We start from the raw sequence: 24,697 nt of genomic DNA, 5'->3' as shown, positions 1-24,697 counted from the left end.
GGTAAGAAAAAGCCTTGACCAGCAGAGCTTCTTAACTAAAGCTGTCTGTAAATACGGCTTAACAAAACAATTGAATTCACTTCACATTATCTCTGTTTAAACATTACCTGTCTTCAAAGAAGGGAAAGATAAACAGGGCCTACCTTTGCATCTTTAAACAACATATGCCTAAGGACACTTACTAAAGTTCTGATACGTGTCCCTTCAGAGCTTCCTATGTTAGCATTGTAGACGCCTTTTGTCTTATATATCTCTTAATTTGTGTTGCCCTCACTGCCTTATGTTTCTTTCTTCTGTATTTCTTTCCTATTGTACTAGGGGATCAGAATCTGCATTGATAATGTTGATGGTCCACTTCTGAACCAGACTCTTATTGTAGACCCCATTCGCCCAGTATCTTTGTATTTTGATACATGTGTGTTATTTTGATGTTGCCCAGGGTCATGGTTTTGCCCTTAATACACTTTTGTGTGGCTCCCTAGATTGGCAGTTTTATTATATGCTAAGTATATTTGTCTGTATAACCTGATGCATTTAAGAAATGCCCCTATAAGGAAACCTTCACTAATGGTGGAGCCTGTTCTTTATGGGAATGTGTATCGTGGGCTACGTACAATAACCCTAATACCCCTTCTGCCTCATTTACTTTAGATCCTAGCCTCGGCCCTTTATGTACTACAGGCTACTTCAATCCCATGGTTTTCGCTATCACTGACCCACATAACTGGAATGCTAATGTCCAAGTCCAGAAGGCCAGAGGCCGCATGGCATTGTATATTGATGGTAAAAGGCAAGACCCAGGTACTGTTGTATAAGTCCGTATTGTATCCCGCCCATGTGCTCCTGTCCATCACTCTGTGGTGTTTCCCCAGTTTTATGAAATTATGAAAGTTGATACTGATATTCCTGTAATCACTAGAAATCTGTTTATACAGTTTGCTGAAACTATAGGCCAGACTCTTAATGTTAGCAATTGTTTTGTATGAGGAGGGACTGGTATGGGAGAACAGTGGCCATGGGAGGCAAAGAAGCTGGACATGTTAAACCTGACTTCACAGAACCTCACTTTTACATCTAACTGGACTGGTACATGTGTACTTGGCATGATCCGTCCCAGCTTCTTCCTGTTACCGCTGGCCGATGGTAAACACCTGGGAGCCCCTGTATTCGACACCAGGGGTCGCCAAAAGCGGTCTACGTCCACTAATTCCCTTAAAATAGGTGAATGGGGAGATGACTGTCCTGCAGAATGGATTATTGCTGCTTATGGACCTGCTACTTGGGCCGAAGATGGTTGCTATTGTTATCAGACCCCTATCTATATGCTTAACCGCATCCTTCGCTTGCAGGCTGTTCTTGAACTCATTACCAATGAAACAGCTCGTGCATTGGCTACTATTGGCAAGGCCAATGCTAAAATCCGCACTGCTATCTATCAGAACAATCTAGCTCTAGACTACTTACTGGCAGCAGAAGGTGGTGCCTGTGGCAAATTCAACCTCTCCAACTGCTGCCTTGAACTTGATGACGATGTTAAAGTGATTGAGGAAGTTGTGGATCGTATCACCAAACTGGCTCATGTTCCTGTCCAGATCTGGCGTGGCCTCACTTCAGACTGGCTCTCTGGCACCTTTGGCTTCTGGTTACCCTCTGGTTCAGCAATGAAGACCATCTTGCTGGTTGCCGCCCTATCTTCTCTGCCCCTTTGCTGCCTGCCCTGTGTGGTCCCCATACCCATAAAGCTGATCCACCGAACTGTTGTCTCTGCTGTTGACCGTTCCACTGCTGCTATGGCCCTTGTGCTTCCCAAGTATCGACCAGTCCCTACAACTGATCCTGACCTTCCTCCTTCTTAAACTTTATCAGGCTCGTCTCCTTCCTCCTTCATTCGACTAGCCTGAAAGGGGGGACTGAAGGAGTCTGGGACTGGTTTTTCTAAGTGTTGAACTAAGTTTTCTCTTTAATAAAATGCTGAATTATGTTTCATTGCAGACCTAACTGATCTCATGTTCTAGCCTACCTGCACTGAGGGGAGAGGAGGGGAGGGAGGAGAAGGATGCAATGCTGGAAGAGCTAGAGAAGAGTTGCAAGTGCATGTGTCATATGCCTAATGCGTGTGACTTGGCATGCCTGCTCAGTAGGAGGAAGACGAGTCCTATTTTTTAACTTCCCTCCAAAAGTAAAAGCTTCAGTTCTATTGGGCTGCTATCCTTCAATAGACCACGCCCTAATCAGATTTGATTGGCATCTTTCTGGAGTAGAGGCCCAGAATGTTCTTCTTGCAAACTATATAGGAAGAGACATTTTGGCAGCTTGCTACATGTGTGTGAATGCATGTCTAGGTGTGCTTTAGTTCCTAGTTAGGCGTTTAAGTACTGTACTTTTCTGGATGACTATTCAAGAAGCAATGATTTAAAGCCTTAATATTTGTACCAAATGCAGCATTCTGACCAGAACTTCCTTATCAAGATGGACACCTGTACACATTTATCATTCCATATCACATCAATCACAAAATCCCCCAACTACTGTTCTAAGGGAAAGGGATTGGGACTTGTATGCCACCTTTTTGTATGCCACTCAAAGTGGTTTACATACAGATACTTCAAGCATTTTTCCTATCTGTCCTGATGGGCTCACAATCTATGCAATGTACCTGGGGCAGTGGAGGATTAAGTAACTTGCCCAGGGTCACAGGGAGCGGCGCGGGGTTTAAACCCACAACCTCAGGGTGCAAAGGCTGTAGCTTTAACCACTATGCCACACTCTCCTCCTAAGCAGGATGTTTATTCTGGGCAGGGATTCTTCACAAAAAAGGTGCCTGGGCTGATTTGGTTTAGTCTGTGGCTTATATTGATAAATGATGTTTAATATAATGTATATGTAAATATATTTGCCTATGCCAATTATAAATATAAATTCACCACAACGTTTTGTCTTTTATTGTTTATTCGCAGGCTTCATATGCCATATTTCAAAGAATATGTCAATGGGGTACTCTATGAGTTGAACACACTATTACCGTACTGCTCCTACATGAAAGATGGCAGCAGGCTTAGCTACTATTGTGTTTATAACTGATGCAATCTGCAACTGCTAGTTACCAATGTGAAGTAACAACAAGCCTTCTCAACAAATCAATTCCCTTTTTGCTCATTAGCATCAACTTTCATAACTGGTGATAATCAAAGCACAAACTGGCCCCTCGGTAACCTGCACTCAGTCATGATAACAGAAGTCACTGCAAACAAGGAGAAAAATTCCCCTGTGAGATTAGTTTCTGATGTGCAAAAACCCTTGTGAAATTCAATGAGACACTTTATAAATATTACATTTAAACTAGTGCTTGTCAATCTTTCTGCGGCCATGACCCCAATTTGCATGGCGGTAGGAAAGAACACACACCAGGCAGCTTAGGGCAATGATGTCCTGTCCTACGTCCACCCAGGTCATGACCCCAAATGTGAGTTCCTTAGAGACTGACCCACAGTTTGGGAAGCTCTGATTTTTTACTAGTTCCTTTCAGCAAAGTTTATATCTACCTTTATTGAGAGACTTTATATACTGCAATTACCGGGTCAGGAACAAAATGGTTTACAATAATCACAATACAAATATAAAAATACAGGAAAAGGAACTCCAATCAATAGGAAATAAGACACACAATCATTCAGCCATAGACAGTAGTCACACTCTAAACATTTTTTATCAGTTTCATTATCAGGTCTATCTTTTATACTCACGTGCAGCCAAATGCTTGCTGAAAAAAAAAAGTCTTTAAAAGTACTGTACCTTATATTTGGCAAACACCATTTCTCCCCTGACAGCGTGTGAGGGAGGTTATTCCAGAGAGAAGGTGGAAGATATTAAAATGCAGCATTATGTGTGGCTTCATAGTAGGCAATTTTAGGAGATGGAGGGATCAAGCAGTGGGCATCAAGGGAACAAAGGAAGCAGGCAGGGGTATATGGGATGGTTACTGAAGAGAGATAGGATTAGGAAGGAGATCCAAGGTGTAAGGATTTATGCGATAGATAGATTTTGAACCAACACAATATTTGACAGGATTTATTTATGCTGAGGCTCTACAGAGGTAGACAATATGTGCTACTGAAGCAGGGTCGGCCAGAGACACATCTAAGTTTTCACACATGGTCCTTCTTTTTAGTCTCTTCTGATCTATGTAAATCAGGTTATACAATGAGTCTCTACATGTGGCTCTGTATCTATCACAGATTACTCATGTGCTGAAGTACTTTCTTTTGCAAAATGTATCCTAAGGATCTGTGACCCCTATAGAAGATGACAGTATCTTTAAGCTCATTCTCTGTATTAGAAATTGTGAGTATGGGATTCATCTAATCTGGGAGTGTTTAGGGAAATTAGTTATATAAAATGTGGGAGGAGAGTACTGCAGAGTCAAAATCCAGTTGAAGTTAAGACTGAGCACTTGACTGAGGCAGAGCTGAGTGATCGAGAGACTGTCTAAAGACTGAAGCACAGAGAGAATAATGGCAGAGTCAATGCCTCGCACGATCTTAATAACAGGTTGCAATCGTGGCATTGGCCTGGAACTGGTAAAACAGCTTCTTTTAAAGCCCACTCCCCCAGAACAGATTTTTGCTACCTGCCGCAACCCAGATGCCCCCCAGAATCAGGTAAGAAAGAGCTTGTTTAATTTTAATTAAACCTTTTCTTTTTGCGGTGCTATCTCACAGAAATTAGGACCTGTCCAAAGCCATTCTTTCCTCCTTTAGGCGTGCCATTAGTAGTCTGTTCTCTGTGGTTATTCTGTGACTTCCAGTTCATCTCTGCACAGAGTGCACACATCATTTGAAAATTATCTTTTCATTGTCTAAGTCATTTTGGTATATAGCACAGGGGCCAATATAAAAAGCTGTGCTATCCTTTATTGTGCTAGCTTACTCTTGAATCTCCCAAGGTAATATGCTACTTCTAATATAGTAAGAGCTTTTAAGGATAGAAAAATCAGCAGTAAAACCATCATACTAGAGGATAGTACAAGGTGGGAATGCAAAATGTAGGCAAAAATGATAAATCAGAAATTTTATGCAATGTAAAAAAAAATGCATCAAATTTTGGTGTGTGTGTTTTTGGGTTTGGTTTTGTTTTCATTTTATTTAGGCAATTTAATGGAATTCTCAAGGGCCATACAGATCTCTAGGCATGTATTATGCAAGGAGTTAAGAAAAAACAACAACAAAAAAGTAAAAATAAAAAATAAACTCAGAAGGATCAAAGATACATTTTGTAGAAAGAACATAGAGTATACAGGGGTTGCGGAAAAGTTCTCAGCCCAACCAACAAATTTGGGGCAGTCCAGCGATTTTCCACTTTTATCATTTCATATTTTTCCAAAAGAACAAAAAAAGTGGAAAATCACAGGATTAAGTATATAGCCCTCGACGGAGACTGCCCAACTTTGTTGGTTGGGCTGAGAACTTTTCAGCAGCCCCTGTACTGAAAGCACAAGAAGGGAATGCAAAACAGTCCATCCAGTAACCAAGTCAGTGTTCTAACTGGTAAGCCTCAGTAAACTGCCACATTTTAAGACCCTTCTTAGACTTTAACCAGGAGAACTCGTGCCTAATCCAATGTGGCAGCCGCAAAATAGGCACAAGATGACCATAGTCCCTTGGTATTCACTCCCAGTCCTCAAGGGCTGCAAATGGCTACAGTGAATTTTGTTAAAAATTATCTTTATTGACCAAACCAAACCAAGGGCAGAGCACAGAAAAATTCACCATGTAATACAAGTCAATAGATAACAAGTAACAGATATTTCAAGTCAAACATTTGGTTTAGAAATATATTTTTGGTAAATCAGAAGCAACCAAGAAGTGTGTGTTACAGAGCTTACTGGCTTTCTCATTAACAAGGGCACAGAGAAGAATAAAGTATCTGGTAGTATTATCTAAGCTCCAATGGGAAACTTTTGAGGACGTGAAGGAAGGCATTTTATAAATAGTGCTGAGATTTCATGCCAGGGAAAAAAATTTGATGCAGAATAGACTTCCTGACTCTGTTAGATTAATAGGTCATCTACAACAATTCCGTAAATCTAAAAACTGTGGAGGGGCATAATCGAAAGGAATGTCTAAGTCGCAAGTCGTCCAAAGTAAAAAACAGCCTAGGACACATTTTTGAAAAATATGTTCAAAATTTTTTTTGTTTCAAAAATCATCTAACTATACGTCCTGCCGATCTGATCATCCAAGTTGCTAAATCGTTCATCTTTCTACCATATTTTCATTCAACTTTTTGTCCAAGTCAAAAATGCCTAGAACAAGCCCTGTTGGACGTGGGGGGGGGGGGGGAGTTCTGCAAAGTGATGGACTGAACACCCAGACATGGCTCCTAAATAGTGGGGTACCCCACTATTTAGGAGCCATGTCTGGGTGTTCAGTCCATCACTAAATTGAAATCTTACTTTTGTTGTCTGGTGATTTCTGGTTGCACTAGATAATTATTTCTTTCTTTCTTTACTTCCTTATTTCCTCAGGCCCAACAATTGTCTCTTTCTATTCCCTCCCTCCTTCCTTCCTTCGTCCCAAATTCTTGCCACCCTCCCCCTCACTGCCTTCCAGCATTTGTCCTTCCTCCCTCCTTCACCGAAGCCTGCCTGTTTTCCTCCCTGCCTGTTTTCCTCCTGGACTGCTGCTGCAACTCCACGAAGCCTGCCTTCCTCCTTGCCACGCCGATTCCTCTTCCCTGGTCCGCCACTTGCCCACTACTGCCACATCTCCACGAAGGGAAGGGCCGGCGGCATGCAATTGGTCCCACAAGCCTTCCCCTGACGTCAGAGAGAAGGTCCTGGCCCGATTGCATGCCGCTGCCTTTCGCTTCCTTTCCTGCGGTGGTGAGCGGGTAAGAGGGTGGCAAGCAGCACCAGCAGCGCCGGGGGGTGGGGTGATGAGCAGCAGCAGAACGCCGGGGGGGGGGGGAGGCGGGGATGTATTCGCTCCATAAGACATCCCCCCTTTTCCACCCCCTTTTTGGGGGTGGAAAAAGTACGTCTTATGGAGCAAAAACTACGGTAATTTGTAGGTCATTAATTTACTACATTATGTGAATCTCTTCTTAAAGCTAAATCAGGGGTAAAAGTTTTCATTTAGCAGATGTGTTAGAAAACTGTGTGCTGAAGCACCACCGTGTTTTATCCTGGCATATGGCCTTTTACAAAATTATCTGTCCAATATACAAGTGCGTGTATAATGCCACTCTAATATTTCATTATTTGTTAAGGTAGTGGAAAAGGCAGTGCTTCTATAGATTCAAGAATTCATTGATGACTGTAATATTCTGTAGTCCCTTGTTAATCAGGATTTAGGGCAGGATATTGCTCCTGGTCACTTTGGGCTCCTTTTACTAAATGGTGCTAGAGTTTTTTTAGCACAGGGCAGCAAAGTAAATGTTCATAGAATTCCTTTGAGTATCTGAGAATTTACCTGGCTGGCCTATGCTAAAACCCTCTAGCACCGTTTAGTAAAACCCAGCGTTTATTAGATGTGTCCAGCCAATTATGAATCTACCACTTTTTAGAAGATTTGCTGCATTAGGATTTGGTGGAGCTTTCCTGAATTTGTTTTTCTATGTGGTAACAGGTTGATGCTGTATACATTGGTTTGTGGGGTTCCTCAGGGTTTACTTTTCTTACTTGTTCTGGGCAGGTCTGTAAAGTGTTCAAAACATGGCTGTTGATTATATAAAGGAAATACAGATTTGGGATACTCTTAGGATGGGAGTTTGGAAGCAAGGTGGAAGCTTCTGGCTAGAAGAATTGAAAATATGTAGATTAAATAGTATTTTTTAATTTTTATTCACAGATTATTGATGTTATCAGTAATTTTGACTTGGATTGTCATTTCTAACAGGGTTAATGATGGTTGAGCTGCTGGTATATGTTTGGGCTGCCGAGAACAGCCTAAAGGTGAATCTAGACAAGCTGGAGAATCTGGAAGTAGGAATAGCTCATGCATCCATTTAGACCAGTATTTCCCAAGTCAGCCTTGGAGTACCCTCTTGTTAGTCAGGTTTTCAGGATGTCCACAATGAATATGCATGAGATTGATTTGAATATACTGCCTCCACTTTAGCAAGAGGGTTCTCCAGGAACAACTTAGGAAACACTGATATACTATGCCAGTAAAGTCTGAGGATTATTTAAGTGTCTGTCTATTCCAGATTCAACTTTGAGGATGATTTTTACATAGCTACTGTTATAAGTAGTGTGTTTTGATAGTTTCAGTTATTTCAGAAGTTGAAACCTATATTGATAATATGGATCTAGATCAGAGGTTCCTAACCCAGTCCTTGGGGTACACCTAGCCATTCAGGTTTTCAGGATATCTACAATGAAAATGCATGAAATAGATTTGCCTGCACCACCACCTAACTGACTAGGTGTACCCCAAGGACTGGGTTGGGAACCCCTGATCTAAAATATTGCCAGGGAAACTGCTATGTTGTTTACAATTGTTCCTGGATGCAGCAACCTGTGTTCTCACTGATCTAGTTGGGTATGAAGTAATTGATCATGTTATTCCCCATTTGGCTTCCTGTAGTTAATTGGTCTGTGTTGAAGATTCCCTTTAAGGCAATTTCTGTTAGATCTCAGGAATCTATACGTTAGGTGATCAATCTGTTCCTGTGAACTGGGTTTTGCAGAAGTGTGATACTTATTACTTTCAGCACCTCCTACATTGCCAGTGGAATGTAGTGCCCCCTTTAGTTTTTCCTTCTGTAAGTGAACTGTGCAGAGATAAGAAAGGAAGAGGATGAAAAATGGAATTGTGAGACTAAAAGATATGTATCGATATATGGAGAGTGATGAGGAAAAAGCATACATGTTAAACAAATACTTCTGTTCTGTGTTCACGGAAGAAGATCCTGGAGAAGGACCGAGATTTCCTGGGAAAGTTACACACGAGAAAGAAGTAGATACTGTGCCATTCACGGAAAAAAGTGTTGTATGAACAACTTGAAAAATTGAAGGTGGACAAAACAATGGGATCGAACGGGATCCATCCCAGGATATTGAGGAAGCTCAGAGAGATTCTAGCGGGTCCTATTAAAGATTTGTTCAACAACTCTTTGGAGACAGGAGTGGTTCCTGGGGATTGGAGAAGTGCAGATGTGGTCCCTATTCACAAAAGTGGTTGCAGAGATGAAGCGGGAAACTACAGACCGGTAAGCCTCACTTCAGTTATTGGAAAAATAATGGAAGAGTTGCTGAAAGAAAGGATAGTGAAATTCCTAGAATCAAATGGGTTACAGGATCAGAGGCAACATGGTTTTACTAAAGGCAAATCATGCCAAACAAATCTGATTGAATTTTTTGATTGGGTGCCCGGAGAATTGTATCAAGGGCATATGCTAGATGTAATTTACTTAGATTTCAGCAAAGCCTTTGACACGTTTCCTCATAGAAGGCTCTTGAATAAACCTGACAGGCTGTAGTTAGGACCCAAAGTGGTGAACTGGATTAGAAACTGGTTGATGGACAGATGCCAGAGGGTGGTGGTTAATGGAATTCGCTCGGAGAGAAAAGTGAGTAGTGCAGTCCTTCAGGGATTGGTGCTGGAGCCGATCTTGTTCAATATGTGGCAATGTGGGAGGTGCTGAAAGTTCTTATGCAAAACCTGGTTCGCAAGAATGGATTGATACTTAACGTATGGACTCCCATGAAGATTAACAGAAAAAAAGATTAATAATAATAATAACTATTTTTATATACTGCAATACAAAAATCAGTTCAAAGCAGTTTACAGAGGAAGAGACTGTGTACAGACAGTGATATTACATAAAATTTTTGAAATTACATTTGCATGTAAAGGTTAGACAAATTTATCTGGAAGTGCTTTGGAAATACATCAAGGCTGAAGTGGGGTCAGAGAAATTTGTCAAAGAGGTAGGTTTTGATTGACTTCCTAAAAGTTTGATAAAAAAGGGCGTTTGAGATGAAGTTGGTTAAACATTTGTTCCATTTGCCTGCTTGTAATGATAATGTTCTATTTAGGAATCTCTTGCAGGTACAACCCTTTAAGGATGGGTAGGCGAACAAGTAGTCACTATGTGTATTAGTTGTGCCTGAGAGTTCAAAATGATGAAACAGATAGGTTGTGGATGAACCTGTCAGGGTTTTGAAGCAAAGGCAGGCATACTTAAAGATGACCCTTACTTCCACAGGCAGCCAGAGTAGTTTTTTGTAGTACAGGCTTACATGGTCTGATTTCATGAGGCCATAAATGAGTCGGACTGCAGCATTCTGGACAATTCTCAGTCGTTTGATGGTTTCTTAAAAGATCCCAACTATATGATATTGCAATAGTCTAAGGCAGTGTTCTTCAACCACCGGTCCATAGACCAGTGCCGTCCACAGAAATTTCCTGCCGGTCCACAGGGTCAGCACGTGCATCAGGCCCAAAACAGTGTTCTTCAACCGCCGGTCCACGGTGCGATCGATGCAGCATTATCTTCGAGCCAGCTCCCTCTTCCTAACTGATTCAGTGCACAAAGCCACGGGCAGTGGCTCCTACGGGCATCCTGCACCTGAACAGGAAGCCTTCTTTCTGACATTGCAATGTCAGAGGGAAGGCTTCCAGATGAGGCAAGGGACGTGCAAGGTGCAATTAGTACTATTATGGGGGCGGGGTCTGGGGTGGACATTGGGTAGAGATGGGCGGGGTCTGGCCCACGACTTAGCCTAGTGTTCTTCAACCGCTGGTCCACAGACCGATGCCGGTCCACAGAATAATTTTTTTATTTCTGCCGGTCCATAGGTATAAAAAGGTTGAAAAACACTGGTCTAAGGTACTTAAGATCAAAAATTGAACTAGCTGTCGAAAGGAGAAGAAATCAAAATAATGTTTAATGGTATGAAGTTTCATAAAGTGAGAAAACATTTTTTGACTTGAGTGTTAGTGTTAGTGTGATCTTCAACAGTCAGGCTTCGGTCCAAGGTGACACCATGGATTTTATCCAGTTAAGAACCTAATCTTTCATTATAAGCTAGGGCGTGTGTCAAACATGTGGCTCACAGGGAAGTTCTATACAGCTCACTTCATAGTATCCAATGTTCATTCTAAATTTAACATCTATTTAATTACATTATATAAATTGGCTCCTAAGCAAATGTAATGGGAGAATAGGGAGCATGAATATTTTAGTGTAGCCCATTGATGAATGAGTGGTCCATCATTAGTTTGATATATCTGGCCTAGGGCCTTTAAATCTTAATGATTGTTTACTTTTGATATGTCCTGTCCCATATTACAGTCTCAAAATGTCTTGGTTGCTCCTTTTGTAAAGGAGTCAGACTGGTCTTATATAGAAAGCACATTTTCCTGCAGTGTGCTTCTACAGTCTGCTTTGGAGCAAATTTCCTTGTAAGGTCCACCTAATCAGAGATGTATCCATTTCTTCTGGCAATATGTTGATGTTGATTAGGGTATCCCTATTGGGGTATCATTATTGCGGCAGATGATTGGGATATCCCTATTGCAGAGTCTCCTAAAAGTAGGGAGATCTTGGATTTTCTACAAGGAGAACTGTTCCAGCAGTTGATGCTGAAACCCATGTGGGTTGGGGCCATACTGGACTTAGTGCTTACAAACAGGGAAAGTATTTCTGATGTTATAGTGTGTGATCATCTGGCATCCAGTGACCATCAAATGGTGTTGTTTAATATTAAGATAGGTGTAGAGAGAGCTCATTCACAAGTAAAAGGTCTAGACTTTAAAAGAAACTAACTTTGTTCAGATGGGGGATTATGTCAAGGAAATGTTGTCTGGATGGGAAAATCTGGAAAAAGTAGGAAAGCAGTGGGCGAAACTAAAAGGAGCTATTGTAAGGGCAACAAACCATTTTGTAAGGAAAGTAGGTAAAAGTAAGAGGAAAAGAATGCCACTTTGGTTCTCAAAAGTAGTAACTGAGAAGGTAAGGAAAAAGAGGTTAGATTTCATAAACTACAAAAGATCCCAGAAAGACAGGCAAAAATATCTAAACTAGTGAAGGGTATGGAGAAACTGGAATATGAGGATCGACTTAAAACACTGGGATTGTTCTCCCTTGAGAAAAGGAGACTGCGTGGGGATATGATCGAGACCTTCAAAATACTGAAAGGAATCGACAAAATAGAGCAGAGAAGATTATTTACATTGTCCAATTTGACACGGACAAGAGGACATAAAATGAAGCTAAGGGGGGGCAAGTTCAGGACTAATATCAGGAAGTTCTGCTTCACACAGAGAGTGGTTGACATCTGGAATACTCTCCCAGGGGAGATTATTGCAGAATCGACAGTCCTAGGCTTCAAGGGCAAACTAGATGCATATCTCCTTGAGAGAGGCATATAGAGATATGGTTGGCTATAGGGCAAGCCAGGTGTATACCTGGCAGGGCCTCCGCGTGTGCGGATCACCGGACTTGATGGACCGAAGGTCTGATCCGGAGATGGCGCTTCTTATGTTCTTATGTTCTTATGTTATCTGGAAAAGTTAGGAGAGGCTGGTTAAGTAGTCAGGAAAGTAAAGATGCAAATGGAAGAAAAAAAATAGCTGACATGGTAAAACAGAGGAACAAGACTTTTTAGATATATTAGTGATAGGAAGAAGTGCAAAAGTGGCATTGTGAGAATGAAAGGTGAAGGGGAGAAATATGTAGAAGCTGATAAAGATAAGGCTAAATTGCTTAACAATTATTTCTGTTCTATGTTCACAGTTGAAGCACCGGGAGCAGGCCCGCAGAAGACAAACACAAATAGGGTTGAAGGTGTGGTAGACTATGATTGATTTTTAGATGATTGTGTTTGTGAAGAGCTAGCTAAACTAAAGGTGGACAAAACTTCGGGGCCGGAAGGTGCACATCCGAGGGTACTGAAGGAACTTAGGGAAGTTCTGGTGGTTCTGCTGGCTGAACTTTTCAATGCTTCTCTAGAGTTGGGCATAATACCGGAGGACTAAAGACTAGTTAGTCTGACTTCTGTGGTAAGTATATTAGTGGAAACACTTTAAAAACAAGAATAGTGGTGTTTCTGGAATCCAGCAGATTACAGGACCCAAAGCAACATGGATTCACTAGAAGCAGCTCTTATCAGACAAATCTGATCAATTTCTTTGACTGGATGACCAGAGAATTGAACAGAAGGAAAGCGCTAGATGTGGTATATTTAGATTTTAGCAAAGCCTTTGACAGTGTTCCACACTGGCATCTAATAAATAAACTGAGTGCCCTCAGTATGGGCCACAAAGTGACGGACTGGGTCAGGAACTGATTGAATGCAAGTCAGCAGTGGATAGTGGTCAATGGAGATCGCTCCGAGGAAAGGGATGTTAGCCTACAGGCGGCTCAGTTCCTAAGGGAACCTTATAATAATAATAATAATAATAATTGATAAACATGACATTTATGTACTGTTTATACCTAAAAAGCTCAAAATAGTTTATACTAAAAGTTGAAAAACCATAAGAATAATTTGTTTGGTTCAGCAATTACAAAAAAATAAAAATAAAATTAATTTAAAGAAGTGATGAAGGGCTCCTTTTACAAAGCCGCAGTAGCAGTGCTGCCGTGGTAAATGCACCAAAGCCCATTCAATTCCTATGGGCTTCAGTGTATTTACTGTGGCAACATCCCTACTGCGGCTTTGCAGCATCATTACTGTGGTTTTGTAAAAGGGGCCCTTAATTTTCTTTTTAAAATTAATTTTATACAGTTTTTTGTAATTGCTGTACCGAGCAAATTATTAGGTTTCTATGATACTTTGTATGCCTAAGTACTTTGAAAATGAGTCTCTATATCTGTCAGCAAAGGGGTGATAGATGATTTCTATTAAATGCCATGCACTTTTCAAGTACTGCTGCTGTGACCTCATTATAGTTCTGCCAGCACATTCTATCCTCCTTTTCCCTGAGCATGCTTGGGGAGTCCTGGAGTTGGCAGCTGAAGGCATCTCGCCAACCTCTTGATTACTGCAGCAATATGGGGAGGAGGTGAGTAGCTTGGCAGATAATTTCTTTAGCTAATAGGGTTTTGTCAATCTTTTTTCATGCACTGGGAAGGAGGGAAAGGGAATACATTGCCTTTCAGTCCACCTCTGGGCCCCACCTGTGCTTTGGCTTTTAACTTATGAAATTTTATTACAGTTCTGAAAGGTGGTGGATCTCCGGTGGTAGCTAGGCCTGAGGTATAGAGAGAATGCCCAAGGAGTTTGAGGTCTGTGTCTGAGCCACGAGAGAAGTGAAGAGAAGAAAAGCTCACCAAGTAATACAGCAACTGTCTTTGATTAAAGAGAGAGACTGCTTATTTGTGGTCTCTGAAAAAGCAGCTATTTAGTGAGGAACAATATTTGAGAAGGTCTTATAAAGTCTGGAAGATCTTTCACAAGCTACTTTGTCTTTGATGCTGAGCTACTGTGTAGTAACTAGTCTGGGGGGCCAACTGTGCATGTGTTCATAAAAGTGGAAAAAAAAACTGGGAAAATTTAAGCTTGGTCATTTTTTAAAGGAGGGTTGATTAAATTCTTGTCCAGTGTTTGGGATGGGAGGGTTCAAGAAGGGAGAAGGAGTTAAGTGTTGTGGGCTCAAGTCCCACTTAACCCATAGGAGCTCTATAAATTAGGATAAGTCCCTAGACTGTTTATTATGTTTACTCTCTTGGATGGTGTGATAAAAGGGAGAGGGGCCTAATGTGGTATGGTAGTCTATGTGAACTAGGGCACAGAGAATTCCATGGTTATGATAGCACAGTGGGGAAAAAGCTAGTGAAAAGTAGTTCTCCATGGACAAGCAGGATGAGTCAACCATATATTTGTGACATCATCCAACCAGCCCACAGTGGATTTGCTTTCCCAGAGCTCAGAGGCAAGCCTTTGGAGCCACCCTCTGAGCTTGTGCCAGCAGTCCTCTATATACAGTATAGGGTTACCAGATTTTCCCGAAGGAAAATCCGGACCTATGGCCACGCCCCCAGACCCACCCAATTCTGTCTATTTTGCCCATGTCATGCCCCGTTCTGCCCTATAGTGCACCCTACCAGCATAGATAATGCTGAAGGGAGCAAAAATACCAGAAGCCCACAACCTCCACCTCTGCCAAGGCAGGCCCTTGCTGAATTGAGATGCCACATCAACTTTCTTCAGCTCAGGGCCATTGGACCCGCACTGCAAGCCTTTGCTCCCTGGATCTCCAACAAAGCCATTCTCATCCATATGGGCAACCAGGTATCAATGTTTTACATCAATAAGCAAGGCAAATGGGTTCTCTTCCCCTCTACAGAGAGGCCTACAGAATCTGGACATTCATCCTATCCATCAACTGCATCCTACAAGTGACCTATCTACTAAGTCTCCACATCATGCTGGCAGACAGCCTCAGCTGGAAGCTGGACCCCCACAAATGGTCTTTTCACCCAAGCATAGCACAAGACCTCTTCAACAGGTGGGGTACTCCATCGCTAGACCTCTTTGCTAGCAAATCCAAAACAAAGTGCACACAATTCTGCTCCAAATGACTATCCTAGCTCAGCCTGAGCTACAATGCCTTTATGATTCATTGGGGTCACAACATACCCCCTTGCCCCTCAACCACAAAACTACATTGCAAGCCTTCACTCCCTGAATCTCCAACAAAACCATCCTTATCCATATAGACAACCAGGTAGCAATGTTTTACATCAACAAGCAAGGCACATGGGATCTCTTCCCCTCTACAGGGAGGCCTACAGAATCTGGACATTCGCCCTATCCATCAACTGCATCCTACAAGTGACCTATCTACCAAGTCTCCACATTACGCTGGCAGACAGCCTCAGTCAGAATGGTCCTTTCACCCAAGCATAGCACAAGACTTCTTCAACAGGTGGGGTACTCCATTGCTAGACGTTTTTGTTAGTGAATCCAAAATGAAGTGCATGCAATTCTGCTCTAAACAACCATCCCATCTCAGCCTGAGCTCCTATGCCTTTGTGGGGCCACCAATTACTCTACACATACCTCCTTGCCCCTCATCCACAAAACTGTGCCAAAGATCATGCAGGATGGAGCCTACATAATTCACAATGCCCCCCACTGGCCGAGAGAAATGTGGTTCCCTTTCCTACAATGCTTGGCAATGCGCCTATCAAACTGGTCAGACCTCAGCATTCAAGACCAGGAACCACACTGCATCCCAACCTAGGGACACTTTGTCTTTAGTGGACTCACAACCTAAGGAACTCATGTTCAAAAAAAAAATGATGCCTAAAAATGGCATAAACTGGCCCTTGGATGTCTTAATCACCAAAACATCCAAGTGCTGATTTTTGAAAGACTTTCTGAATGTCTTGCTAGGCTTCCTAGCTGCTGTGTGTCCCAAATTCAAGGGGGTCATGTTAGAAACGTGTTATGGGTGAGCTTAGACTTGGGTATCTTGCTACAATAATTGAATCTTTTCAAAGATGTCTGGAGGTAGACTTGTTTTAAAAGCATCTAAATGCCAAAATGGAACCCAAACTGACTAGATGACCACTAGAGGGATTAAGTAATGACCCCCCCAGTGGTCATAGACCCCTTTCCACCACACAAAGATCTGAATGAAACAATACATATCTGTCTCAAAAACAGCAGTACCTGGTATGGGAAAATCTAGTAAAGCAGCACACATGTGTCTTAAGTAGCCTGGTGGGTGGGCTAGTGAACCAAAGAGAGATAGATTCAGGCCCATAAGCCACTCTGAATACATTTATAGTGGAAAGTGTGAGGCCACAAAAACCATACTATTCTGCCATATACAGTAGATGTGACCTACAGCCATAAGGGCTATTGGGGTGATAGTTGGATATAGTAGGCTTTGGTGGGCTCTGCATAAATTATAAGGGGGGTTATGATAAGATGTACATCTGACACTCTTTATGTGAAGTTCACAGTAGTGCCCTCTAAGGTGCCCCACTGCTCTGTTAGCATTTCTATGTGGCCAGTCCATTACAATGCTGGCCCCTCCCACGTTCAAATGGTCTGGATTTGGATGTTTTACGTGGATGTTTTTGAGGTAAAAAATGCCCCAAAAAGTTAGGTGTTCTAAGGCTGGACGTCCTGACAACCAGGACGTCTATTTTTTTGGGGGGGAAAAAGTGGATGTCTTGCAGTTTCAAAAATGGATATTTCTCTGCCCTGACTTTTGGATGTCTTGAGGGAAATGTCAAAAGTTAGACTTAGATGTAAATGGTCCTCCACATATTTTTTTGTACCTGGAACAATGGAGGATTGGGTGACTTGTCCAAGGTCACAAAGAGCTATAGTGGGAACTGAACCCAGTTTGCCAAGATCAAAGCCCACTGCACTAACCACTAACCAGATAATGTAATGTAATGTAAATTATGTCTTATATACCGCTAAACTCTGTTAGGATTCTAAGCGGTTTACAGAAAAATAGACAATAGGGTGCATTAAAATTATAAGTAAAATAGGTATTTAGAAATTCCCTTACTGTCCCGAAGGCTCACAATCTAACTAAAGTACCTGGAAAAATGACAATTAGTAGAGTAATGAAGAAATAAAATAGAGAATAGATGAGAAAAATAAGAAAATAAACATTCTAATAAGATTACAATGATCTAAAGGACTTTGAAAGGTTGAAAAAAGAGGGGAGATAAAAATAGATGCAGAGGGAGAACCGTTGAAGCAATAGAATTCTGGAGAAATTTAAATGAAATTTGAATGATAAAATAAAACAAAATAAGTGGTAAAACAATAAGTGAGATTAAAAAATATATCATAAACTAAAAAGAATTGAAAATAAAATCAAAACAGTCAAAACTGAAGTCCAGCTTGAACGGGCCCCCGAGCCGACCGTTGGACCAATGGCCGGACTGCAGCCCTCCTCCGTCGGCTCTCCCCTGCTGGAATGGGAGAGGAGCGAAGACAATGTCGGGTGCCCCGCTGGAACGGGCCCCTGAGCCGACCGTTGGTCCGATGGCCGGACTGCAGCCCTCCTCCGTCGGCTCTCCCCTGCTGGAATGGGAGAGGAGCGAAGACAATGTCGGGTGCCCCGCTGGAACGGGCCCCCGAGCCGACCGTTGGTCCGATGGCCGGACTGCAGCCCTCCTCCGTCGGCTCTCCGCTGCTGGAATGGGGGAGGAGCGAAGACAGTGTCGGGTGCCCCGCTGGAACGGGCCCCCGAGCTGACCGTTGGTCTGATGGCCGGACTGCAGCCCTCCTCCGTCGGCTCTCCCCTGCTGGAATAAGATCCCCTCTCAACTGATTAACTCACTGTGGGCTCTTTACAAAGCTGCGGTAGCAGCTGCTGCTGCAGTAATTACTCTGAAGTCCATAGGGATTTAGTAGGTGTTGGAGTGTTTGTCGCATGGCAGCTGCTATTGCGGCATTGTAAAAAAAATCAACCCCAATAACTCTAAGGTCCTTCCCTCCTAAATCTCTCTCAGTGAAAGTCCAATTCTCCTTATAGTCCAAGAAAACAAATGGGCAGGCAATCCATAAAATCTAAGATGGCAATAAAGCAGCAGATCAATGATAAAAATCTCCAAATTTATTCACCACATAAAAGCCTGACAAGGCCATGTTTTGTCCTAAAAGAAACTATGGTCCTGCAGTGGGAATTCCATAAGCACAGTTCAAGTGAGGTGAATTTTGGAACCTTGGTGATATGGCACGCCCCTTAAGTCCTTGCAACCTTTAAGAGAGGTAAAGATACTGGAGAATGACTTGGTGACAAAATTCATCACTATTCCCACCCTCGCGGATAACTGCGGGAAACCATCCCGGGGCATTCTTTAGTGTCTATCTCAACCAAAGTCCTTCTACACCAGCATTCTTCAATGCAAGGCTTGAGGGTCAATGGCTGTGCCCATTCATACTCTAATTCTACCCTCTTTCCTTAAAGAATGACATGGAGATGGTTTCCCATGGTTATCTGTGGGGAGGGGAATGGTGATGAGTTTATATTTTTGTGGTGGAGGAGGCATAGGCTGGAAGGCCTCTTCTCTATCCTCTGGACCTCCCTGACTGATCTGAGTTGAGAGTTTTTATCTTAACTATGCCCTCCCTGCTCTGCTTCTGCAAGTCAGGATAAAAACTCTCAGAACAGATCAGTCAGAATAGAAGCGAAGCCTTTCAGTCTATGTCTCCACCAGAGAAGCAGAAACTGCAGAAGCTCTACTCAGCCTCCTTACAGGCTCTGTCTTCTCCTCTCTATGCTGATGGAATTCCTGCTGCAGGACCACAGTTTCTTTTAGCCCCTGACACAGCCCTTATTAAGGCGAAATATGGTTGTGTTGGGCTTTTAAGTATTTGTGTTTTAATTGGTTTTTATGTGGTGAATACATTTGGGGATATTTATCATTGATCTAGTGCTTTATTGCCAATTCTTATATCCTGTTTTCTACTACTGAGTGTAACAGATATAATCACAGTTTCTTTAGGTAAATGATTACTACTGAGGGTAGCTGTACAACAAAGTTCTCTGTAGCTGACTCATTATGATCAGTTGAAGTATTCTTAGATCCTCTGGAACCAGACCTGTCATTTTGGGTGCGCCCAGACTTAAGATAGGTGGCTTTACAAACTCCCCTCCCCCTTTATTCTGCATTTTTCTTCCTCTCTTCTGCCCCCAGATCCAACTTTATGTTTTAGGAAGATCGAAGAAGCCAGGAGAAGAGGGTGACCTGCAATCAGATGGCTGTGCATGTTGAAAACAACCATGGGGTGACCCTGAAAAACCTTACTGGACTATCACAAAATCAATTTTTTTTTTAGATCTGTAATTCACAACGTGACAATTTATATTTTTCCTCAAAACGGACATCTAATAATTTTTAGGTAATAGTATGTGAATTCAAGAAAATGCATACTATTACCCAAAAATTAGGCATTTAGCACGACTCCCTGTGATTAAAATCACTATCGCGGTGTAGTAAAAGGGGTCCATAGTGCAAAATATAGACAGCAGATACAAATTCTCAAAATGGACACATTTTGATCACTAAATTGAAAATAAAATTATTTTTCCTGGCTGATGATCGCTGGCAGGAGGATGCCTAATCCCTCCTTCCGGATCCCCCCCAGAATTCCCCACCACCACTCCTGGAAGATCGCCGGCAGGAGGGTGGCCAACCCCTCCTGCTGGACCCCCCCATGAACCCCCCCGGTCCCCCCAACAGAAATCCCCAACCCCCCTCCCTGGAACCCCCCCTGGGCTCACCTTGAAAGGTGGCCGGCCGAGTTTTCCCACTGGCTGGCCAGCAGACCCACCCCCATCCAAATAAGGTGGGCCTGCCCCTCTCTGGTCCATCCCACATGAGCCTAAAGCCTGATTGGCCCAGGCGCCTAATGCCGCTGAACCTAAGGCCCCGCCAATAGGAGGGGCCTTATGCACCTGGGCCAATTAGGCCTTAGGCTCATGTGGGATGTACTGGAGAGGGATGGGCCCGCCTTATTTAGACAGAGGCCGGCCTGCTGGCTGGCCAGTGGAAAGACCCAGCCAGCCAGCCACTTTTCAAGGTGAGCACGGGGGGTTTCCGGGGAAATGGTTGGGGGTTTCCTTTGGGGAACCCGGGGGGGTTGGGTGGGGTTTCGTTGGAGGGTCCGGCAGGAGGGGTTGGGCACCCTCCTGCCAGTGATCTTCCGGGAGTGGTGGGGGGTTCGGCACCCTCCTGCCAGCAATCGTTTGGGGGTGGGTGGTGTTCGGGTAGTAGGGGTTGGGCTCCCTCCTGCTGTGATCTATGTGGGGGTGGGTGGGCAGTCTTCGGGCTCCCTCCTGCCACGATTATTCGGGGTGGGGACTGGCAGCTACGGCTGTTACACTTATCACAGCAGGGAGATCCCTTGCTGCGATAAATATAGCGATAAATATAGCGGCTGTGTCTACAATAACCTGGTCTACAGTAACCTGCGTCTACAGTAACCCGGTTATAAAATCAGGTTTATTTTGGGTGAGCGTAGGCTTGTGTGACCATATGGGCTGGGTGGCTGCATATAAAAGACTTTGGAACCTATGATTATAATATGGATCTGAATGGTCCTTTAATACAAGAAGTGTATGCTGGCTCCTTTCTGAGATATTCAGCCAAATGAAGAATTTGTAAATTTTAAATGGACCTTTGAGCAATTATAATTTATTATACTTATTATAAAAGTAACTTTTCCAGCTCTGAATATATGCTACTCTTTTTCATAACTCTAAAATCTTTCCATTTTCAGGAACTGAAGAAATTATCTGCAAAACATCCTAACCTTGTGCTGATCAAATTAGGTATGCCATATTCCTGCCTCTTTTCTTTTCTCCTGCATCTCCTTAGCGTAAAACAAACATAACACCACTCTGCTAACACCATCCCTACAGCGAAGCAAGGCATAGTAGCGGAGGTATGTTGCAAGGATGATTTGCAGTATTGGAAGAGGAAGTGTAATGAAGATAATGATGGTGATGGAAGGTACAAGAAGATTCTGGAAGAAAACCCATTCCAGGCTGCCATAGATCTGGGATTCCCATTTCAAGAGGATAATGATCTAAGCACAATGCAAAAATTACAACAGAGTGACTCACCAAGAAAGTGAAAGACTATGGGAAGCAATCTGGCTAGCTTACATGGTTGGCACTGACCGCGTATATTCAATCCGTTTTGTTTTGGCCAATGTAACTTTAACTGGTTAAGTCAATATTCAGCGATGGTCTGTTAAGTGTATAGCGGCCAAAGATAGGACTGCTATTGTGTGGCCCAATTTGGCTGCTAAACATGGCCAGTCAATTCTACAAATTGCCAGTTGTGCAATATAGCTGGTTAACTTTTAGCCACTAACCATGAATATTCTGCGGAGATAACTGGTTACCTTACGTTGAATATTTGCATTTATCTGGTTAAGCATTATTTAACTGGTCAGTGCCATTTCTGGCCAGTTGAATAATACTGAATATTGGCGGGTGAATGTTATTGAGCGGCCCAGACTTTCATCCAAGAGCATATCTGTGGCAAAACTAAGACTGAAATCAACAGATAATCCTCAGGCAGCTTAAGAGAACTTGAGCTATTTTGCCAAGAATAATGAGCTAAAATGACTTCATCACAGTGGGATAATTCTGTTGTGCAAAAGTTGGTAGACACTTGTCTGAAATGAAGCAAGGTTGTTAAGGCTGCAGAAATTATTTCTGATATTGATTCAAGGGGTGTGAAGACATGCAATCAAGACCTCTTGGTTTCTTATTCTTAAATTCTTTTTGAATATACAGTTAAACCTTGGGTAGTGAGTAACATGGTTTACGAGTGTTTTGCAAGACAAGCAAAACATTTTCTTAAATTTTAACTCGATAAACAAGCGTTGTCTTGCAGTACGCGCACACATACGTGCATCATATCAAATACGCACAATATATGCACGTTGCATCACTGATTACGTCTGAACGTAATACATGCACCTGTAATTCAAACGTGCATGACATATGCACAGCTCACACTGAGCATGGCTGAATGTAATAAAAGCATCACGCCAAATTCACCCGCAGTGTAGTGACTGTTCGAAACAAGTATGTACAGTACTGTATTTTCTATTAAAATTTTGGGGATGTGGAACGAATCATTCGAGTTTCCATTATTTCCTATGGGGAAATTTGCTTTGATATGCGAGCGCTTTGGATTACGAGCATGCTTCTGGAACAAATTATGCTCGCAAACCAAGGTACCGCTTTATCTATAATGCATTTGAAATTGAATAATTTAGACAACAGAATGTGAAAAATATGCAATTCAAAATGAATCTTCACAGATTAGTGACTCCTGTGGTAAACTAAACTATATTTAAATTTAAATTTTTACCATAGCTTAGTAACTCCCCACTACCACCACCACCACCACCACTAACTCTGCAAATCAAAATGAGCAGAGAACATTTAGTCTTATAACCATCTCTTCTCTCTCTCTCTCTCTCTCTTTCGCTCTAGAAATGACAGATTCCGCAAGCATTGGGAAAGCAGCAAAAGATGTTGAGAAACAGCTAAAGGGTCGTGGGCTGAATCTGCTGATAAATAATGCAGGAATAATAACAGACAGTACACTGGAATCAGTGAATGAAAAAGATCTACTGCATGTTTATATGACTAACATGGTTGGGCCAATGTTGGTGACCAAGGTATGACAGTACAGTACCGCACTTCTAGGATTGTTTCTTAGGAGAAACCAAAACCATCAATTTCAGTGAGCAATAGCAAATGTTAATAAACATATTTAATACTACAGTGTGGTTCCTAATAGTCTGGGATCCCTCACAGGCTAAGGTTTGCTGGGGGAAGGAAGACTGGGGCAAAATACATCAGAAAGTCAATATTATGCTCCAAGGGCCTGATTCTGTATAGGACACCCGGTCTCAGCAGCTGCCTAAACAGCTTTTGAGAATTGCGTCTGTCCTAATGGACAGACATCTAATCCCGCCTAAGAACTCAATTTCTAACTGGCATTCATGTCACAAACTCTTTAGAGAATCACTTTGCCGCTGAGCTGATCGCAGCAAAGGACCTCCCCCCCCCTACACACACATTCCCTCCTGCTGCAAACCGTGAAATAATCCCCGGCAGGAAGGATGATCACTCCCTCCTGCCAGCATCATCCCCCAACAACATCCCCATCAGGAGGGATACCCACTCTCTCCTGCCGACACCCCCTGAACCCCTGAACCCCCACCCGCCAAAGCCCATCCGGAGAACCCCTGTACCTTTAAAAGTAAGGCTGGCCAGAGGGATGCCTACTCCCTCTAGCCGGCAGGCCCGCCTCTTCAGAATGGCAGGCCTTCTCCTTCCCAGTGCGAGACCTAAGGCCAAGATTGCCCGGGCTCTTAAAGCTCCTCCCATAGGCCAACCGGAGTCTTAGGCCTCCTTCCCAGTGCATTCTGGGATGAACTGGGAGTGGCCTAAGACTCCGATTGACCAGATACCTAAAGCCACTACCAAGGGAGTGGCCTTGGGATCTGGCCGATCGGAGTCTTAGGCCAATCCCAGTGCATTCAGAAGGGTCATAGGTTCGGGGAGGTGCCAGCAGGAGGGAGTGGACATCCTTCATGCTGGGATTATTGTGGGGCAGGTGTGCCGGCAGGAGGGAATTTGCATCCCTCCTGCCGGGGATGTTGTTAGGGGGTGCTGGCAGGAAGGAGTGGGCATCCCTCCTGCCACAGACAGTATTGGGGGGTTCAGGTGTGGCAGCAGGAGGGGCATCCCTCCTATTGGCCAACATGCAGTGGGATTTGGGGGTTCCCTGTCATGGCCACTCAGCTGATCGTAGTAGGGAGATTTCCTTGCCGCGATCAGTGTAGCAGCTGCATCTATTTGAAATGTAGGCCAGCATTTTGCTGGCCTACATTTCAGGTACCTATCAGGGCTCTAGGGAGATGCTTAAGACCACATAAGCTTGTCCAAGGCCACTTCTGGGCAAAGCTATGCCCACGTCTAGCCTTGGGTGAGCTTAAGCATCCCTAGGTACCTTCCTGCACCCATGACAAGCACCTACAGTGTACGTGGTCTGTTTTGGGTTGTTATTTTTAGAAAAAGTGTGTCCTAATGGGCTGATTAGACAGTGGTAGGATGCTTACCACCGTCTATAAACAGGACGCCTTTTATAGAATATGGCCCTGAGTGTATCTGTTTGGGATTCTGGGTTCTAGTTTGGGACCAGCTTAGCTGGGAAGAGGTTAGCTACTTGGAGC

At 43.1% G+C, this 24,697-nt stretch overlaps 1 protein-coding gene across 3 annotated transcripts in view; it reads left to right on the top strand.

The window, feature by feature from the left end:
• Nucleotides 1-24,697, top strand: part of LOC117359675 (C-factor-like) — a 94,866-nt gene that overhangs the window by 33,684 nt on the left and 36,485 nt on the right. The window contains exons 2-4 of one of the 3 annotated variants that reach the window (XM_033942891.1): nt 652-801; nt 21,212-21,263; nt 22,947-23,134. In XM_033942891.1, the coding sequence (XP_033798782.1) occupies nt 730-801; nt 21,212-21,263; nt 22,947-23,134 (312 nt within the window). In that variant the 5' untranslated portion in view covers nt 652-729. Of the gene's footprint in view, nt 1-651; nt 802-4,472; nt 4,659-21,211; nt 21,264-22,946; nt 23,135-24,697 lie in introns of those variants that run through there. The other 2 variants (XM_033942890.1, XM_033942892.1) reach the window with 2 other exon arrangements.

Source organism: Geotrypetes seraphini, chromosome 4 (assembly GCF_902459505.1).
Source record: "Geotrypetes seraphini chromosome 4, aGeoSer1.1, whole genome shotgun sequence".
Classification (NCBI taxonomy): Eukaryota; Metazoa; Chordata; class Amphibia; order Gymnophiona; family Dermophiidae; genus Geotrypetes; species Geotrypetes seraphini.
This window is presented reverse-complemented; position numbering and strand designations above follow the sequence as displayed.